General features: G+C 37.7%; 1 protein-coding gene across 2 annotated transcripts in view; it reads right to left on the bottom strand.

Moving 5' to 3' along the window:
• Positions 1-21,781, bottom strand: part of nphp4 (nephronophthisis 4) — a 159,493-nt gene that overhangs the window by 38,250 nt on the left and 99,462 nt on the right. For both annotated transcript variants that reach the window (XM_084388738.1, XM_084388739.1), the window contains exons 11-13: positions 15,124-15,179; positions 7,236-7,370; positions 2,461-2,609 (exon numbers count right to left, since the gene is read on the bottom strand). In XM_084388738.1, the coding sequence (XP_084244864.1) occupies positions 2,461-2,609; positions 7,236-7,370; positions 15,124-15,179 (340 nt within the window). The remainder of the gene's footprint in view (positions 1-2,460; positions 2,610-7,235; positions 7,371-15,123; positions 15,180-21,781) is intronic.

Raw genomic sequence — 21,781 nt, 5'->3', positions numbered from 1 at the left:
TCTCACACATGAGATGAGATACATGGTTTTGAGAGGCTTGCATCAAGCAGTTTCTGAAAGATTTCAGAAATGTTTACTTTCTTGAAAGACTTGCATTGTCACACAAAGATAAAAGCATTTGAAATATGTCCCGTAAGACATGGAAAGAAAATTGCACCAAGAGACAGCAAAAACAGCAAATAAAATAAAATGTGGGTGGCAAAACAGCTGTCGGGCAGAACTGTACAGCATAATATGAAATTTAAAATGGTTGATATATACACACAATCTCATAGATAGCAAATAAAGCAAATAAAGTTAACATGATCTCAAAATTGACTATTTGCTTCTTTGCTGCAAGTCTAATTGTGAATTAATAATTGATGCATATTATTTCAAATAAACATTAATAATCTCACAATCTATCAAACTGTAACCGTCATGATTTTTAATCAAAATAGAAAAAAACTTGCCTTTCCTTTGCAATTTGCATTGACACATACCTCCTCATGTATACACACACACACACACACACACACACACACACACACACACACACACACACACAGTACATATATACATACACATAAAACACATAAACATACACATAAAACATAAACATTCACATATACTGTACATAAAACATGTTGGCATCCCTGTAAACACAGTACTGCATGTAATCTCTATGAGTAATACAGTAAAAATATTTCCCCTTTACTGAAGCCGTTTATTTAGGAATTATGTTTAGCAACCCCTAACGAGAGCTTTTCCAACATTACAGAACAGCGAAAATATATGTGAGCGTAATGACAGCAGGACTTTAATATGTTCTTCCAGTGACTAAAAACTAATTAGGAGACACAGTAATTAGGCCTATACTTATACCAGAGGCTTTTAATTGCCACAGTCAAAGAAGAATATAATATTACCTATGGATCATGTAATTTTCCGCTGAATTACACTTTAATAGTCCTTGCTTATTATTTTCACACACGTCCGCCCAATATATTCTTACCAGGATCCAAAAAAAAAAAAGAAAGATATAGAGGGAGACAGACATGAAGAAAGATGAGGGCAGATATAGACTGAAAGAGACACAGTCTTGTAATCATTTCTTTAACTTAATTCATATGCATTATTAATATATAATTGGTGAAAAATATTTAATTAATTACATGATATGCTGATTAAGTAATTAAAACAAATCACAGTTACATAGTACTATCAATGATTCAAAAATAGTATTGGGGTAGATGACAATACTACATAAACATTACAAAAAGGGGATTTATTGATTGATTAAACATTATCCTATAACTGGCCTATACAGTCCACAGCAATACATTTCACAATTGAGTTTGGTGGGCATGATTAAATTACAAAAAAATTATTAATTAAAAGTGATTTTAAAAAAAAAAAATGATTGTCTCTAAATGTCTTTTAAAATGATCTGGTCTTTTTAGTTTCTATTGGACTATTAGTTTCTCGTAATGACAACAGACCAGTGGGATTTGTCCTCATAACCAGCAACTCATTTAAAACCCCCTGAATAAGAGACAAGAGATTTTGTTATGTAAATGTTTTATTATAATATCCTAGGGAAATCAAAAGCACTTCTGTCCTTGTCCGTGAGAGTCTGAGCTCTTCAGAAAACACATACATATAAATCTAACCAATTAAAGTCCCTCACATAGGAAAAAATATTATTTAAATTCACCTCCAGTACAAATGAAAGAGCTTAATTCATTCCACCTGGTTTAGTATTCAGACTTCAAATTTAATTTTAAAGGGTTCAATCAGATACGACAACTGACTCAAATTAGAACTCTTATTTTAAATAAAGTTTTAAGTGACACACATTGGTCCCCCTGCGCTCTATGAATCTGCAGGGCCAGATGAAGATAATGTTGGCCTGTCAGATTAACTGTCTTTGGTCAGAATTAGATGATGATGTGACACCGAACAGCTACTGAATGACAACTCTGTACTCCCTGAGATTTTAAATGGCCATCTCAACTCACAGTTTCAGCAAAACTGTTGCCACTTTTAAAGGACAGCACAAGTCCACATATAAAAAAAGACGAGGCCTGGAAATACTTCAGCTATAATAAAATGTGTTGGTGTATTGAAAATGGAGCAATGGTGACAGAAAGGGACATTTGTGAGAGAAATTGGAATTAGAGAAAGCAGCAAATTCTTGCATGGTGGGGAAATAGAGTGATGTCTGTTTATCTGTCTGTCTATATCCATTTGTCCGTCCGTCCATTTATCAATCTGTGTTAAAACTTAAATTTGCCATACTAATGCCATAATTGGCTGCCATACTGCCATAATTAGCACAATATCTGTACGAGCATTTGCATATGCATAAAGTATATGCATATACAAAAGTATTAAAAAGATACAGAAGCAAATGCAGATTTGAGTGAAGAATATGGCTCCTGTACAGCTGAATTGTTAGTGTGTCTATATGTTTCTCACCCAGCAGAGTGTGTTCCAAGGGTGATGACAGGGGCATGCACTGGGGTGAAGGTCAGCTCCTGCATCTCATCCTCTTCCTCACTTCTGTCTCCCTCTCTCTCCTGCACACTCAGCTCCAGGTGAGCTATGCTGCTGGCAACTGGACGCTCCTGATTCCATTTAAATCAACACACATGCGTGGAAAGAGAGAAAAACAGACAAATTCAGAAGTCATTTTGGACTGAAATTCAGGAACAGATCCTGTAAAACAAAAACCCAAAGGTCTTGATGAAATTTTGACTCGTATACAGTATCTTGTCTCTCTCTTTGAGAACTCAGCTCTTAAAACATACTGAGAATATTTCATCAGCAAATCTAAAACAACCTCCTAAAATCTGCAAAAAAGTAACGCCTGTTTCACACATACTCCGTTTGCAGTGCGTATGCAGTGCGTATTTTTTCCGTACCCATGTTAACAGTTTAGAGCTTTCACACTGCACGCGGATGCGGTCCGTCAATGCGTTCCAGGTGCGGTGCGTATACAGCAGTGCAGCGCTCGTTTCCGCACCGGGTTTATTTTTGCAGTGCTGCACGTGCTGAATTAAAATGAGAGCGCATGGTTCTTGGTCAAAATGAACACAGATTGACATGAAAATATAGTAATCTCACCATAAATGCATTTAATTAAATTATACTACTATGTTAAATACAAAAGAAAAGGAATGAGAGAGCTGTTTTTGTCAATTGTATGTTTATTTTAAAATGTCTGCGATGCTAACATAAGTAGCCTACATGTTTAAATGTTTTGCCACTTGCTTGAGCAACTTAATAATACGTTTTTTAAGTGTATTGAGTTTAAAAGTGAATAGCCTACGTCTGTGAAAGAGTTTAGACCTATAACTACTGTGTACAAATAGAATCGCAATGCTGAAACTTTTTTATATTATTTTATAAAAGACACTGATAATAAAAATATAGAGAATAAATGTTGTGTTTGTGGTACAGCCGTAGATCAGTTGTGCACTGCAAATGCAGCATATGTGAAAGCACAATAGCGTGTGCTTCTCCTGCGCCGCATATGCACCGCAACACGCACCGCATATGCACCGCAAACATGCAACGCATACACGCACTGCACACGGAGTATGTGTGAAACAGCCGTAAGTCAAGACAACAAAGAGGTCAGCAGTTCAAAGACAAACTCTGTCAGGAACATTCAGTATTGGAATCTTTCACAAAAGAATGACACTCCACAGCCAACAGACACCCAAACACACTACAAGAACTTCTAAGTTCTTTATGAAATGCCTGAAGACACAACTCTTCCACAAGGACTTGATCAAAAAACAATTACAGCACTTTCTATTCTCCTAACAGTACCTATCATCAGGCAACACACCCACGGGCCACCAGAAATCTGTTCATTGGCCATCTGATTTATACTGCTGAAAAATTGGCAAGTATTTTCTTGATCAGACAAGCTTTAATCTGATTGGCTGGCTTTACACAATTTCTGGGAATCAAGGTACACAGTTTTTCCCCAACAAAATTCAGGTTTGCCATCACAAGAATAAATTACATTTCTAAATATCTCAACAACAAAAAAATAACTTTAAATTGTATCTCACAATAATACTGTCTGTACTTTATTTTTGATCAAATAAATGCAGCCTTGGTGAGCATAAGAGACTTCTTTTGAAAAAAATCTTACAGACCCCAAACGTTTAAACAGCAGTGCACTGTATATTGTACTAATCTATTACCTTGCTTTTTGCTGGCAAACTTTAGCTTGTTGTATTGCACTTTTAAAGTCACTGCCCACTTTTGATGAATTGCTTGTGTGGTAGCAATCCTCATTTGCATTTGTGTCTGCAAAATGAATAAATGTAGGCCTAGATGTAGATGTGGCATGCTGGTATATACATCCAAAATCACATCCAAGCATGTACACTATACACACACACACACACACATACACTCACCTAAAGGATTATTAGGAACACCATACTAATACTGTGTTTGACCCCCTTTCGCCTTCAGAACTGCCTTAATTCTACGTGGCATTGATTCAACAAGGTGCTGTAAGCATTCTTTAGAAATGTTGGCCCATATTGATAGGATAGCATCTTGCAGTTGATGGAGATTTGTGGGATGCACATCCAGGGCACGAAGCTCCCGTTCCACCACATCCCAAAGATGCTCTATTGGGTGGAGATCTGGTGACTGTGGGGGCCATTTTAGTACAGTGAACTCATTGTCATGTTCAAGAAACCAATTTGAAATGATTCGAGCTTTGTGACATGGTGCATTATCCTGCTGGAAGTAGCCATCAGAGGATGGGTACATGGTGGTCATAAAGGGATGGACATGGTCAGAAACAATGCTCAGGTAGGCCGTGGCATTTAAACGATGCCCAATTGGCACTAAGGGGCCTAAAGTGTGCCAAGAAAACATCCCCCACACCATTACACCACCACCACCAGCCTGCACAGTGGTAACAAGGCATGATGGATCCATGTTCTCATTCTGTTTACGCCAAATTCTGACTCTACCATCTGAATGTCTCAACAGAAATCGAGACTCATCAGACAAGGCAACATTTTTCCAGTCTTCAACTGTCCAATTTTGGTGAGCTTGTGCAAATTGTAGCCTCTTTTTCCTATTTGTAGTGGAGATGAGTGGTACCCGGTGGGGTCTTCTGCTGTTGTAGCCCATCCGCCTCAAGGTTGTGCGTGTTGTGGCTTCACAAATGCTTTGCTGCATACCTCGGTTGTAACGAGTGGTTATTTCAGTCAAAGTTGCTCTTCTATCAGCTTGAATCAGTCGGCCCATTCTCCTCTGACCTCTAGCATCAACAAGGCATTTTCGCCCACAGGACTGCCGCATACTGGATGTTTTTCCCTTTTCACACCATTCTTTGTAAACCCTAGAAATGGTTGTGTGTGAAAATCTCAGTAACTGAGCAGATTGTGAAATACTCAGACCGGCCCGTCTGGCACCAACAACCATGCCACGCTCAAAATTGCTTAAATCACCTTTCTTTCCCATTCTGACATTCAGTTTGGAGTTCAGGAGATTGTCTTGACCAGGACCACACCCCTAAATGCATTGAAGCAACTGCCATGTGATTGGTTGATTAGATAATTGCATTAATGAGAAATTAAACAGTGTTCCTAATAATCCTTTAGGTGAGTGTATACTATATACTAAGTGGTCTACTTAAAAACACAGTCACAGCAATTCAGGCAAATTGTACGTGAATTTCAACATACTGCATTTGTTTTAAAAGCAGTATACAGCACAGGATGTTCACAATGCTTTGTCACAATGCTTTGTGATATTTATGAATCTGTCCATCTGAAACCAGAGAAGGATTTGAATCTCTAACTTGAAGATAGGAAGAAGAGATAAAAAAAAAAAAAAAAAAAAAAAAAATGTAGTCCTTTACCTAGAAATTATATGACTAGCATGCAGGAAGTGGAGCATAGCAGAAATTTCCTCCCTAATCGCTGTAATAATACCCCATGTGTGGCACAAACAGCCTTGAACAACTGTGGAGGAGGTAACAAAGCATTGTATAGTTAAATGCACCGCATGACTACAGGCAACAGAATAAACATACATGCTCCCACACATGATTAGCATAATATCTGTGGATATCCTCGTGCAAAATATGTGATATGCTCCCACTCTATACAGGCTGTCTCTAAACACACTGTATTTCCATTAAAATAACACAAGCACATTACCATTACAAACTGTTCTCATCCTAGATATCTCAGCAGTGTTAGCTAGCAATGATGTGCAACACCTGTAATGATGTGCTGATACATCTCATACAGGATATTTTTACACGAGGTACATTAAACTAGTTAACAAGTTTAAATTCATATCATAATATCCGTATACATTTTCTTTGTAGCTAGCCTGGGAACTTTTACCTTTCTATGTGAAACAATCCTCCTCTATAATGTGCTCACTCAATGGTTTACCTAAAGAAGCAGTATCACGTTGTCACCAGCTTCTACATTATCTACGAGGGAAATGTCTAATCCTTATTTCATAACACCTTAGGTACAATTTCACAACAATAACCATTCGGCGCGATGGTGAAAAAGTCTTACAGTCCGTAAAATGTTAAAACGACAGTAAAAAAAAAAAAAAAAGATGTATCAAAAATATTAAGCAGCACAACTGCTTTCAACATTTATAAATGATCAAATCAGCATATTAGAATGATTTCTGAATGATCATGTCACACTAAAGACTTGACTTATTATGTTAATCATGTATCATATGAATGTATTTCAGAGCTGAAGAGAACCAACTAGGTGGATCACTGATGGATATATTATGAGATAAATTTCTCATTTACAGGATTTTCCAATTTAGTGACACAGTATACCCACTGAACCTGACATGATCATGAATCAGCTAATTTACTCAAACTGATGGGACAGTTAATGGTGCTCTTAGATGGGAACATTTTATTTGGCAGTTTGATTCAGCAAAGTTTTTAACCTGCAAAATAATTGCAACCCATCCTGTAAAAAAACATTTTAGTATGAAATTCCTGCTGCTATCGACAAGTTTGGTGTGTTTTTTGTGGTGTATAGGTGTGTTTACTGAGGAAATGTATGTGTGTTTTTCTTTAAAGCATCAGTGCCACATATGTTTTGAGTGTAGGTGTTTTATTCCTTTGCATGAATGTATCTCTGTGATTTGTTTTAAAAGAGCGTATATACATTTCTGTATTGGTTTGAGTGTGTGTGTGCATATGTGGGTGGAAAGCTTACGACATGTGACAGCTGGTGGGCCGATGCCATCGGGGAGGGAGAGAGCTGAGAGGGGAGCTGTTGTTGCCATGGAGACCCCACCGTGTGGCTCATGGTCGGGTAGCGTGAAGTCGCAACCAGCTGAGAGAGAGACAGCTGAAGAACAGAAACAGAGAAAAGAGGAAAAAAGAAGGGAAAAAATTAATACATATTTATCGCACAAAACAACGGGCAAAAGCATCTGACGGTGTGGCAATCCCCCGCAGCTGGCATCTACATAATGCCAACATCCAGCCAACACAAAAGAAGGATGAAATTAGAAACCTGTTTAGGTATAAATGTGACAAATCCAGCTTTGGGTGCAGCTACGCACATTTTTTCATACAAGCCCTAATTTCACTGTGAATGTTACACCGTTCCTGTTTGCCTCGAGCTCCTAACTTGAGTCTCTGTTGTAGTCAAAATAACAAAAGTAAGAAACATTATAAACTTGTATGAACTTGTATGAAACTCTCTGACACAGTCATCAATTTCTGCATCTTTAAGATTCTGACTTTATTCTTAACTAAATATCAGATTTTTCATATGATTTTTTTTTTCGTTTAAAGTTTTTGTCTTTGGACAAAAATATCCTTTAAATTTTGACGTCATACTGATTTTTTATTGATTTTTTTTACTCTGACTAAAACAGCATTTCATTTTAGTAGAAGAAAGAGCCATGTGCGAACTGTCCTTGTAGTGAAAACCTTTTTTTTTTTTTAAAAAAGGTTAATATCTTGCAGTGTAGTTTATGTTTGTGGTTTTAAAACATTTTAAACATTCACACTGTTTTTTTTATGGAACTCATGCATTATTATTATTATTAATATTATTAAATAAATTATATTAAACATAATTATAGGTAATATTATAATAATAATAAAAATATTCTTGTTTTATTAAATTTTAAAATGAACCAATAAAGACATATATATACTGTATAACTATAGTTATTATACTACTGAACTGTAAAAAAAAAATAGAGTTTAAAAATAATAATAAATTAACTTTATTTCAGACCAACAGTAAAATTACAAAACTAAAATTGATCGCGTCTTAATCTCTTTGCTTTTAAATGTTAAACCTTGTATCTTATTTTGCCGGATAAGCCCTTTTTGCTGACAGCAGATTTATAAATGATACTCATTACAAATTTGGGAAATAGATGGTGCATGTTGCATTTTCAAAGGCACATTATATAAGTCTGCATCCCTGTTTTACAGCTAGCAACAAGAAATCATATCAGAATTATAAAAAGCTCTCCAATACTTATCTAAATGAAGACATTAAGGCAGTGGTGTTGTAATCAGATTTAGTCAGATATTACTGTTTAAAAGTCTTCCTGCAGTGCTAATGCTCAGAGATCTGTACAGACTTTAGTTTGCATCATTTGCTGAAGTAGAGCACTCCTCTGCCCTTAAGAAAGGCTGATGGATTCCCAGGCTGTGTGATGTGATCTGTATAGCACAGGACTGGATGACTGTGACGGGGTCAGTGGTGTTAAACTCATGACTCAACTGCCTCCAATACAGCCTAATACTCAACTGCCTCCACAGACAGCCAGTACAGCCTAAAAGCATTTCTCCACTGACCCCAATACAGCATAAATTCACGACTCACTGACCCCAATAATGCCTAAACGCATGACTACAGTGAGTCCCGATCAGCTGAAATTCACTGTGCCCAGGACTGACTGATCAGCAGACCACATAACATGAATTTAGACCACGACTTTCCAATAGCGGGTTTTTGAATCCCTTGAAACTTTGCAATGCAGCACTTCTCATGTAACAGTCTCTTTAGATCACTTACGTTGCATTGTACATCACTTTGAATACAAGTATCTTTTATATAAAGAAATTTAAATGGTTCATGATGGAACTGATCCCAATGGCATTTAAAATTAAAATGTGTAAAATTAAAACAAATCACAACATAACATGTTACTCTTAAATTCCAGTTGCCCAATTCAGGGCTAAGTAAATGATTACATTTTATAATATAATATGTATAAATACATTATATTTGACCCCACGTGTTCAACAAGTCCACTATTGTGCTGCCTTGATGGAGATCGACAATATTAGTGATCCTCAACTGACAGCAGACAAAATGACTCTCACTGCAATGACCCAATTAATTATTACACCCATCACTTAGAAAAGAAAAGTAAGAAAACAGAGGGAGAAGAAAGACAGACATATCTACATGATAGCAGAACAACTGAAAGACACACTGCCAACAGAAAAGGCACAAGGCCAGAATAAAAATCACAAACGTCGATATTCACAAACCCAGCTCTTGTTTGACATACGCTCACTTTCATGCATACTAAAAAACATGAAATCAATAATGGAGGCAGAGTGGTATCTGAAAGAGAGAGAGAGAGAGAGAGAGAGAGAGAGAGAGAGAGAGAGAGAGAGAGAGAGAAGAAGGGCCCTTTTTAAAAAGCACTTACTATAAATAGAGGGTGAGAGCATGCATCTAAAGTGAGTATTTTAACTAACTAATTCTGAAAAATGGGATGTGCGAAAAATCGCTGGGCGGCAATATTCGGGACTTGTGCATTAGCGCAAAATAAGTCAGAAACGCAACAAGGTACTGGACACCTGAACATCACATCCAAATGTGCTTGTTGAAGGCTTTATTTTGAAACCATGAGCATTAATAGAACAGAACAGTTATTGCCTACTTTCTCCAGTCTTGGTTCCAGTATTTTGTCCATTCATTTTTCCCCATGAGGATTTCAAAATATTACTCAATACAGAGAGATCAACCAAGTTATCAACCAAATATGCCAGCCCCAAGATAAATTACAACATTAAAGACTGTTTTGAAGCAACAACAAAAAAGATAATGCAAAATATTCAAATACATATATGTAGATAAACAGATATGGCATGTGTAATGCCTTAAAATAATTAGTTCATGCGTTCATGACATCAAGGCTAGATTATTGTAATGCTCTTACGGGTGGCTGCCCTGCACGCTTAATAAATAAACTACAGCTGATCCAAAATGCAGCAGCTAGAGTTCTTAGAACCAGGAAGTATGACCATATTAGCCCAGTTCTATCAACACAGCATTGGCTCCCTATTAAACATTGTATACATTTTAAAATATTGCTGATTACTTACAAAGCACTAAATGGTTTAGCTCCCCAGTACTTGAGCGAGCTCTTAACGCATTTTAGTCCTTCACATCTATTGCAATCTCAAAATTCCGGCCAGTTCATAATACCTAAAATATAAAAATCTACTGCTGGCAGTAGATCCTTTTCCTATTTAGCACCTAAACTCTGGAACAGTCTTCCTAACATTGTCCGGGAAGCAGACACACTCTGTCAGATCAAATCTAGACTAAAAACACATCTCTTTGGCCTAGCATACACATAACACATTATAAACTTCTATAATTCAATGTTAGGCTGCATAGATTAAGTCAGCCAGAACCGGGAACCCATTCCATAAATTCTGATGTACTCGTTACATCATAAGAAGAATGGCGTCTACGCTAATATTAGTCTCTCTGTTTATCCCGAGGTTTACCACAGACCGCCGCATCCAGGCCGTATCCAGATCTGATGAAGGACCTGCGCCTGGACACGACGACAATGCAGTCCTGAAGTTTCAACTAGTCTCTCCCCTGTGAAGGCCCCCTTCTCCTTCCCTTTACCTCTGTACAGATACAGTAAAACGTTGTCAAAATAGTTCCGGTTCACATGGCTACTCGGAAGTGATGAATAATTCTGTATTATAAATGTTTAAGGCCAGACAAGTAATATATACCTGCGCACATATATATTCAAACGCGCATATAGAATAAACACGTAGTACGCATGTGAAAGCCGTCAAGGCTTGCACCTTGGAACCTATTTCAAGGTTTGCGTTCTCGGTTGTTGTGCGAATGAGCAGGCCGGAGCGTGTTAAAGGAGAACTCCGGTCAATTTTAACATTGAGCTCATTTTTTTGTACATTTGGAGTGCTGTCAGTACAGAGAACAACGACAAAAATCGGTGTTGCCTACACCGTGTTATCCTCGTTTTAAAATTTGCACCCTGTTGACTTCCTGTTGACTAGGTTTAGTACCTATGATCACGCGCGTGAACTCGACAATCGACTACTGTGGACTTCGACCGAAAACAGGATGTAAATACAGGTATGTGCGCTGGCTGAATAAACATCATTTTTTATATATTTCTTTCACATCTACTGCAGTCAGATTCACCCGCGTTCACTCAGAAGGAATCACTCACATGACCTGTGCACTTGTAATGACACATCAAGGATGTTAAGAGGCTAAAAGCAGGTTTAAAACTTGCCCCATTTAAGTCAACAGGGTGCAAATTTTAAAACGAGGATAACACGGTGTAGGCAACACCGATTTTTGTCGTTGTTCTCTGTACTGACAGCACTCCAAATGTACAAAAAAATTAGCTCAATGTTAAAATTGACCGGAGTTCTCCTTTAAGGATTTTCTGTTAGAACAGTGTCAGGTAAGCGGCCCCTAAGGTAATAACTAATGATCTTTGCAACGGAAGTGAATCAATCAAAACTAACTTTAGCTAGACAATAACTTTATTCTAGAGCTGCTGTAAAGCCAAAACAATCTCTGTTACTTTAATTTCCAATTATCACTGTAAAGCGGCTTTGAAACAGTCCATATTTTTAAATGCGGTAAATGAAGGTGACTTGACTTGACTTGACTTTGAAGTAAGGAAGCACACTAAGTTATGTGTATGATGTGTCATCACATTAGATGTGTGCGAAACATTTATGAAAGCCAATCTGTGGTTGATATCAGAGAACAAAGCATGCTACAAGTTCTGATCCATTATCTTTCCTTTTTGGATGCACAGTGACTAAACCAGTCTGTGCATGCTACTCTGAATCCATGTATGAGAGAGAGAGAAAATTTGAGAACGAGACGGAGAAGTGATGTGCCACATCCCTGACAACATTTTCAGACAAAGTGAGGGACTCAGGCTTTATTGAACAAACACAGGCAGCAGGGTCGCTGAAAAAAGCACTTGAATCAACCTTTCCAAATTGGTGTCCCTCTAAATTAGTGCTGTACCAAAATCGATGCAGACCAGATCCATCCTTCTGTGCTGTGGAGCCTAGGAAGTGTCACTGGATATTTTAAAGGGTCTTAAAGGTCTGACAGCATCTGCTTTGTTTTCTTTTGTTTTGCAGAAGTGTTAAATCAGGCTTTACTGAAGAGAGAGAAAGCCAGAGCAATTTAGATCCAACATGTTTCTGTTTGCGAGCTAACAAAATCGTTTTTTTTACGGACACAGACACTTTCAATACACTATCTGAAAATGGAGGGAGTTTATACAGGTATTAAAGTGCAAATAAAAACTTGACTGCATTTACACAGTATTTTGTCTAAACAAACGTTTTTCTCTCTTTTTTTACTTCTCTTGTAACTCGGCCCCATCAGTGAAGATCTTTAAAAAATGAATTGGGGGAATATATTTGTTCTGATTTTGATTGCACTTTGCATATGCAGCCACTCTTAAAGTTTAGTGTGTGCATGTATTCTTGTCATTTTAATATTTTTTTTTACATGTTTCTACTTGTGAAGCACTTTGGTCAAACTAATGCAAGTTTGCAGTCTGTGCTGGCTGTGAAACAAAAATAGACTGTTCTGCAGATTGATGCCAAGAAACATCATTATATTGGATTGACCTTGTGAGTTGCATACAAAACAAACAAACAAAAACAAAAAAAACAGTGTAATCCAATTAAAAAAAGATTCTTATGAATTGGATCTTTTTAGGGAATCAAAAACACATAGGGCCCTATTTTAACGATCTGAAACGCAAGTGTCAAAGCGCAAAGCGCAAGTAACTTTGTGGGCGGGTCTAGGCGCTGTTGCTATTTTCCCGGCGGGATAAATGACTCTTGCGCCCGGCGCAAATCTAAAATGGGTTGGTCTGAAGTAGCTTCATTATTCATAGGTGTGGTTTGGGCGTAACGTGAAATAAACCAATCAGAGCATCATCTCACATTCCCTTTAAGAGCAGACGCACTTTTTCCTTGGCGTATTGCTATTATAACGGCGGATTTGCCAGGCGCGCGCCAGGAGCGGTTCACAGCCGAGGAGACCCGACGCTCTCGTCACGGCCGTAAAAGAGAGAGAAGTGACATTGGGGATGGAGAAACACACCCAAATTAGCTTCGGTTAAACAGGCATATAATAATGTGGGTAAATGTGTAAGCTAGATGTATGCTTTTATAATAAATTGTCTATCTGTAACACAATTGTCAGTTTTAAGACAAATTTGAAAACATACTTTTATTCTCTTGCTTTTAATTCTCTTTAATTTATTATGTCTTTTTGCTTTATTTTTTGTTTTGAAATGTTGATACATATATATATATATATATATTTTATGTGTGTCTTACACACATTTTTATGTAGGCTAATTTTAAGGCATATTGTTTCTGCCTTTCCTGCTCTAACTTGTAAAGCACTTTGGGTCAACTGTCGTTCGTTTAAATGTGCTATACAAATAAAATGACTTGACTTGACTTGACTTGACTTATCTATCTATCTATCTATCTATCTATCTATCTATCTATCTATCGTTTGTAATAATATGATTTGCAAAAATGAAAACTGCTGCTTCTGTGTAGATTAGAGAATCAAAGTGTATGCGCGTTGTGCACGCTATACATTATGGTCAAGCATGCGCCCTTAAAATAGCATAATGAACAACGCGCAACGTACCACTGACTTTAGACTAGGTTTTTTCTGGCCAGTGGCGCAATTGTTTTATGGAACAGTAAAATAGCACCAGGGATTGTTTGCGCCGGAACACGCCTCCTTTTTTGCGCTGAACCGCCCAGAGAGCGCAAGTTCATTCCCTAGTTTAGCGACGTGCTTCTGTGGAGGGAAAAGCGCGCTTTGCGCGGGTGCAAAATAGGAATGAAACATGCGTCGGTGTACAAAGTCGATTGCGCTGGGTGCAAGATAGGGCCCATAGTGTAACCAGTGTATCCTATTTCCTGAAAACAAAATCAGATCAGATCAAGTCAAAATCAAAATCAAAATCACTGAATCAAATCGAATCACATTGGATCAAAACAAACCAAAAATTAATTGAATCAAATCCAAACTTAATCTTCAAAATGATATCATATCAAGTCAAATCCAAATCACATTGAATTGAATGGAATCAAATTAGAATGGGATCAAATTGCATCGCATTGCACTGAATCAAATCAAACTGAAATCTAATTGAATTGCACTGAATCAAATCAAAGCTAAATAGAATCTAATCAAAGCAATTCAAATCGAATCAAAATCATATACAATAACACCAAATCAAAACCGTATCAAACTGAATCGACTTGCATCGCACTGAATGAAATGAAATGAAATGAAATCAAGCCCTATCCTTTAAAATGAACAGACCAAAAATGTTAACTGGTAGTTGGCTTGGTATATTTGTACACCTCATAGATCAGCAGTTGAACAGGGGTCATGAACCGCTTGTGTGTCTGTGGGAAGTGATAAAAGTTAACACAGTGTGCTATCTGAAGAATAGTGGTACACTCTCCATCCTGGCCTTCAATACTTGTCTTCAGTTTGCAAACCCTCCCTGTGACTTCTCAAGCTTTCATGGTGAAATGCTGCCGTAACTCCCAGAAACCAGCGCCCATGTGCTTGGGTCAGCAGAACACAGCAATGAGGCTGCTCTGATTCTATCCAGCGCAGTTTCTCAGAGACGTTACAAAATCACAGTTGGGGTACATTAGAATTTGTTCTAAAACTGCTGCCATTCTGGTGCCAAGGAAGCAAACTGCACCCTGGGAAAGAACAGGAGAATTTTAGAGTGTGAAGATTTCGAGTGACTTACCGCTGGGCCGCGTGAAGACTGCAGCGTTGAAGCCGTCGGCTCCAAGATGCGTTCATCTGAAAGTCAAATAAATAAAATAAAAATTAGAGCACTTCAAACACTCACTTGCTCCTCAATTGTTCATACTTGCATAAACTGAAATATCTCCTTCACAACAGGTTTCAAATTGTTAAATAATGTCACGTTGAGTTGAGTTATTGCTAAATGACTCGTATGGCAATAGATAAATATTATTAAATGATTGAAGGTTAAAGTCACCATCAAATCAAAATGACAATTCTTTTTTCTTTCTTTTGTTTTGGGATATAGCAGTATTTATTATAAATGGTTTATTCATGCACATCATTATTAAAAAAAAAAAATACATTTGCCCTCATATTCTTTAATAAAACTAACTTCCCCTTCATCTTGCAACAACATCTCTTCTCTTCCCTGATGACGTGTTTACTGGCGCGATGGCGGGACAACCTGCCACTCACATGACATCACAGCAATAGCAAACCACAATCGTCCAATCAATTCCAGATGGATGAAATCAAATCCCGCCCAACATTTTTTCTTGTTCGAGAAGCCACTTCATTTAGATCACAAAAGGGAAGAAAATACTATTGCAACTATACATTTTCTCTCTTTTTCATTACATTCCTTAATCCTACAATGGCCGTGAAGCCATGTGTCAGTGAAGACCATGAGAACATGAGTCCCATTTGTCCAAAGCAGATTACTATTCCAGTCTACACCGCATTATGTCACCAAAATGTGGACTGCTAGGACTCAGGGTGGCATTTGTGACAGGGCCTTTGGCTATCTGGCCAATGACTGCTCATTTGCATTCATGGTGTAAAGACAGCCTGAATGACCCACTGAATGAATCACATTTGTCACGTAAGCCTGGCAGCGGTAGAAGGTCCTGGGCTGGGCGAGAGAAGAGGTCAGAGTCTCAGTGAACAGAACATCATTCCCTCGTTCAGATAATGAGGTCAGCTCTATATGCCACTATACAAAAAAAAAAATCTCACAGAGACCCTGTTTTTACCCAGAATTAATATCAGTCTCTAAAAAGCATGCAAAGAATTGTTTTTATCTGATGATTCATGTTATTAAAAATGCACATGACCACATCGTACAGGTGTGTGTCACGTACAGCTTCAATTGGCCACCTACTCACCTGTCAAAAAACAAAACAAAAAAAACATGGCCTTGAAGCTTAAGGCTTTGAAAGGACTAAAAATTATTTGATGCAGCAACTATCTGACTATTTTGAGACAAATAGGGTGATTTTTTACTTCTTTTGATTTTGTGCTTTATTAACACAGAAGAACACTCTTTTAATAAGTGATGTACACCACCGTACACAAATTTGGGGTCTGTACGTTGGTTTTTTTTTGTTGGTTTTTTAAGGATGTTTCATTGTTCACCAAGGCTGCATCTATTTGGGCAAATACAGTAAAACTGTGAAATATTACAATTTAAAATATCTGTTCTATATTTTAATATTTTTTTTTAAATGTAATTTATTTATAAAAAATTACATGAATAAAAAGTTTAAAAGAATTTTTAAAAAAGTTTCATATTTGTAAAAATGTAAAGTCTTTACTGACCCTTATCATTAATTTAATGCGTCACAAGAGACACATATTACTAACCTTGTGTAACTGCTGATCATCTCATCTGAACACCTGTGATCGGATCACCCCAGGCGGATGTTAATAGTGGGTGTAAACACGGTCAGAGTATGAGGAAGCTCAATGACAGATTCTCATTTGCAATGACTGCTGCGCATTTGTGCTCCTTCATCTGATCTAAACCTCTTTAAACACACTTACCAGATGCTTGGATGAGAAGGTCATCAGCTGCCTTATGTTAAACCAGACACTTTTTATGACTCACTCTTGTTTTTGGTAACTGATTTTTATAAGATAAGCGCCTGACAACAGTGAAATCCTATGAGAGTTTTGAAATTGGACTCTTGGGACTTGACACCAACAGAAATGATGCAACACTGACAGAATGTGCTAAACCATCTGTGCTTAACATAGAACATAGGGGAACAAATAAGTGCACATAAATCAGTCCTCCTTTAAAATTTAAAGTAAAGCCATAACCTATCACAAAAGTCCATATCTGTTTTAAAAATGTCATATTATATGGTTTCCAATTCCAAGGAGTAGCTCTCTAATGTTCTGGCTTTTTATTGAATGCGAGACTCTTGACATGTCCATCCATTTAGTGTGAAACCCCTGGTTAACTGGCCTGAAGGGGCTTGCGCTTTAGGCTATTGAGACTTCTCAAAACCCTGACTGAGTAAATGTTCTGGATGGATTTTTATTTAAGGAGAACATCCTCTCAGCCACCCTTGGTGTGCTTTGTCAGCTGGATCACCTTCCTGTCTGGAACAACAGATATTAAACCTACCTGATGGTTTTCGAGTTTGTGAAGGGAACATTAATAATTAATATCTCTATTAATCTGAGGGATCTAATGAGAGACTCTAATTAACCAAGGGACAATACTATAGAAATGAAACTTGGATATATTTTAGAGTAGTCAATGTGCTGCTTGTATAGCAGTATATATTTACTGTCCTCTGAAAATAACTCAACATATAGCCATTATTGTCAAAATAGCTGGCAACAAAAGTGAGTACACCCTAAGTGATAATAGCTGTACGTCGTTTAACCATGCAAAGCCACATGTCCTATTCATCATGTTCATGTTTTTGTCTGCTTGACAGGACCATACAAATTTGGGCATCTTGTATTAGAGCAATTCAAATTTGTGCTTTGAGTGCAATTCTCTCATACTGACCACTGGATGTTCAACATGGCACCTCATGGCAAAAAACTCCCTAAGGATTTGAGAATTAGAATTGTTGCTCTCCACAAAGTTGACCTAGGCTACAGGAAGATTGGTAACACCCTGAAACTGAGTTACAGTACAGGCCAGGGTAATACAGAGGCTTTCCGAGACAGGTTCCACTCGTAACAGGCCTCGCAAGGGTCAATCAAAGAAGTTGAGTCCTCGTGTTGTGCATCCGGTGCAGAAGCTGGCTTCAAAAAACTGATGCATGAGTGCTGCCAGCATTGCTTTAGATATTGCAGAAGCGGAAGGTCAGCTTGTCAGTGCTCAGACCATACGCCGTACACTGCAACAAATCGGTTTGCATGGCTGTCGTCCCAGAAGGAAGCCTCTTCTGAAGCTGGCTCACAAGAAAGCCCGCAAACAGTTTGCTGAAAGCAACCTGTCCAAGAGCATGAATTACTGGAACCATGTCCTGTGGTCTGATGAGACTAAGATAAACTTGTTTGGCTCAGTTGGTGTCCAGCATGTGTGGCGATGCCCTGGTGAGGAGTACCAAGAAAATTGTGTCTTGCCTACAGTCAAGCATGGTGGTGGTAGCATCATGGTCTGGGGCTGCATGAGTGCTGCTGGTACTGGGGAGCTGCACTTCATTGAGGGAAACATGGATTCCAATATGTACTGTGACATTCTGAAGCAGAACATGATGCCCTCCCTTCAGAAACTGGGCCGAGCGGCATGATAACGACCCCAAACACACCGCCAAGATGACAACTGCCTTGCTGAGAAAGCTGAAGGTGGAAAGTGGCCAAGTATGTCTCCAGACCTGAACCCTATTGAGCACCTGTGGGGCGTCCTCAAGCGGAAGGTGGAGAAGAACCATGCATCTAACATCCAGCAGCTCCGTGATGTCATTATGGAGGAGTGGAAGAGGATCCCAGAAACAACCTGTGCAGCTGTGGTGAATTCCATGGCCAGTAGGATTAAGGAAGTGCAAGATAACAATGGTGCTCACACAAAATATTGACACTTTGGACAGTTTTGACATGTTCACTTAGGGTCACTCACTTTTGTTGCCAGCTATTTTGACAATAATGGCTGTATGTTGAGTTATTTTCAGAGGACAGTAAATATATACTGCTGTACAAGAAGCACAATGACTACTCTAAAATATATCCAAGTTTCATTTCTATAGTAGTGTCCCTTGAGAAGATCTACTAAAATGTTTGCTGAAATGTGAGGGGTGTACTCACTTTTGTGACATACTATATATATATATATATATATATATATATATATATATATATATATATATATATATATATATATATATATGTGACAATTTTGGTTGAATTTGAGGTTTTCACAAAAATTAGTTCATTAAGCCCTCGTCTAGCGATCCCAATGCTCCAAATAGCAATTAAACATCTTAAAGTATTTTTTTTTTTAAGTTTTCTGAGATGAGTACCTTTCCCTTGTGCATGAAAATTGACGTTTTATTCAGCATGCTTCTCGGCGACTGGTCCTTCCCCTCAACGAGTTTGGTATCGTTTTGAAGTGCAGCATTCCAACTTTGTGAATATTCACAGCGAATTCTCGATGACATGAGTCTGAACCAGTGAAATGTGATTTTCAAACTCATGCTGATGTAAACAAAACTATCTTACTCGTGCTAACTGACAGATCCGAAGCGTGCGCACAAAGACAGCTCAGACAGTGCGATCCCGTTATACACATATACACAGAATTACAGTTTTTCTAAATATCTGTCTTGGCGAGTATTCAAGCAAACCTTCTTTGTTATGTCTTAAGTTAACATCTGGCTAACAAAAAACATTATTATGTTTATTATCACTGAGGAAAACAGAATTAATTTTCTCAGGATATTTTGATGAATAGAATGTTAGAAGAACAATATCTATTTGAAATGAAAACCTTTTTGTAATTTTATACATGTCTTTACTTTCACTGTCGATATATTTAATGCATCCTTGCTGAATAAAAGTATTTAATACCAAAACTTTTGAACAGTAATCTATCTATCCATATAAAATCCATATCGCCCAAACACTAGTATGGATACTTAAACAAGTATCCATACTAGACTTTTTGATTATTATTTTCCTGTTTATCACTATAAAGCTGCTTTGAAACAATATGTATCGTATAAAGTGCTATATAAATAAAGGTGACTTGATTTGACTTGACAAGCTACAGAATATTCTTAAATATTCAAAAATGAATGACATGCATTCTCTGAACGACACTAAAATAACATCATCTATATACATGATTGCACATTCTGTACAATCTCTGTACTGGAACCGTCACAGAGGACATTCAGAGATGTGTCTGCGTGTGTGGTGGCGTTGCCTTGCTGAGTGAAGGTGACCACACTGTTGAGTGACAACAAGTCTCTCAGTCATGCCTCCGTCTGATGCTCAATCTGTTTCAGCTGCATGTGTGAACTCATCACCCCATCCAACACTCTTCCTCTCTCTATTTCACTCACTTTCCGACACCCTCCCCTCTCATTTACACTTCCTCTCCTTTCTTCACACCCTCCTGCATGTGTAACTTTCACTCTCACCTTTTTAATCAAATTTTGAGTTTTTTCTTTCTTTTTCAAACTCTGCAATATATTTCTTCTCATTAATCCTCAAATGACAGAACAGAGAAGAGAAAGACAAGTGATGACCAATTATCTCATATCTTGCTCTCTTTCTGACAGCTAAATGCATTCAGAAATCACATCACAAATAACATCAAACACTGCATTAAAAAAAAATTAAACACGTATATTTACAGTTTGATCGGCAGCATCAGCTACTTCTGAATTATTAGAAACAGAAATGAGATCTCCTGAGACAGAACCAATCAAATCTTGATTGACTTCCTGCGTAATACGGACGGACAGGCTGCCACGTCGGCAGTGATTCACACGGGCTAATCGAACTGCTGACATGTGCACTACGAAAACAGCCCTCATAAATACGCATGGGTGTTCTCACTGCCATGCATTCATTATAAATCACGCATTTGTAAAAACTGTGCACAACTGGCTAAAGGGCAGAATCACAGGCGATCTTTTTGCGTTTGATCAGTGATCATTGGTAGTAGATAGAACAACCAACATCAAAGAGAGAAATGAACACATTCTGATCATCGCTGCCCGCGCTCTGCACCCTTTTCTTGAGATCCAGCTCTTTGACAGTCAACACATCAAAACAACGTACATTTCTCCTGTAAAGAAATGAGTGAAGTTGAAAAGGTAGATGCTGACTTAATATTAATAGATTTGTTTTTAATCATTTAAAGGCTTTTTGACATTAAAATACCATATTAATAAGCAAAGTAGCCTAATCTATGAATAAGCCATCTGAATGGTAACTGGTAAAGTTGGGGGGTTATGTTAACGTCAAGTCAAGTCAAGTAACCTTTATATACATAGCGCTTTATTCAATACAGATTGTTTCAAAGCAGCTTTAATGCAATAAACAGAAAAATACCAGTGTTAAAGAGTCATGAAACCCCGTTTCAGCATTTGTTCTCTGCATTGAATATATACAGTATACAAACATGCTGTTAACTTTTGAGTCTTATTTGGCGTTCTTAAAGCCGTTTGATTGGCTAAAGAGCCAGGGACACATAGTCTCATTAATAATTATGAGACACAGATGAGTCATCAATGTATATGTTACAAGAAAACATCACATCCTGTGACGTTGACACAAAGATTAATTTAAACCCGGAAGTTGAAAATAGTGCAAAAAGGTTTAAACTGAACAAGCCTTCTCCTACAATCAAAACTAACAGATGGAAACATTGACTTCTATGATGTTCAACACACAAAACTCAA

The sequence above is a fragment of the Rutilus rutilus genome (assembly GCF_951802725.1).
Source record: "Rutilus rutilus genome assembly, chromosome: 19".
NCBI classification, from domain to species: Eukaryota; Metazoa; Chordata; class Actinopteri; order Cypriniformes; family Leuciscidae; genus Rutilus; species Rutilus rutilus.
This window is presented reverse-complemented; position numbering and strand designations above follow the sequence as displayed.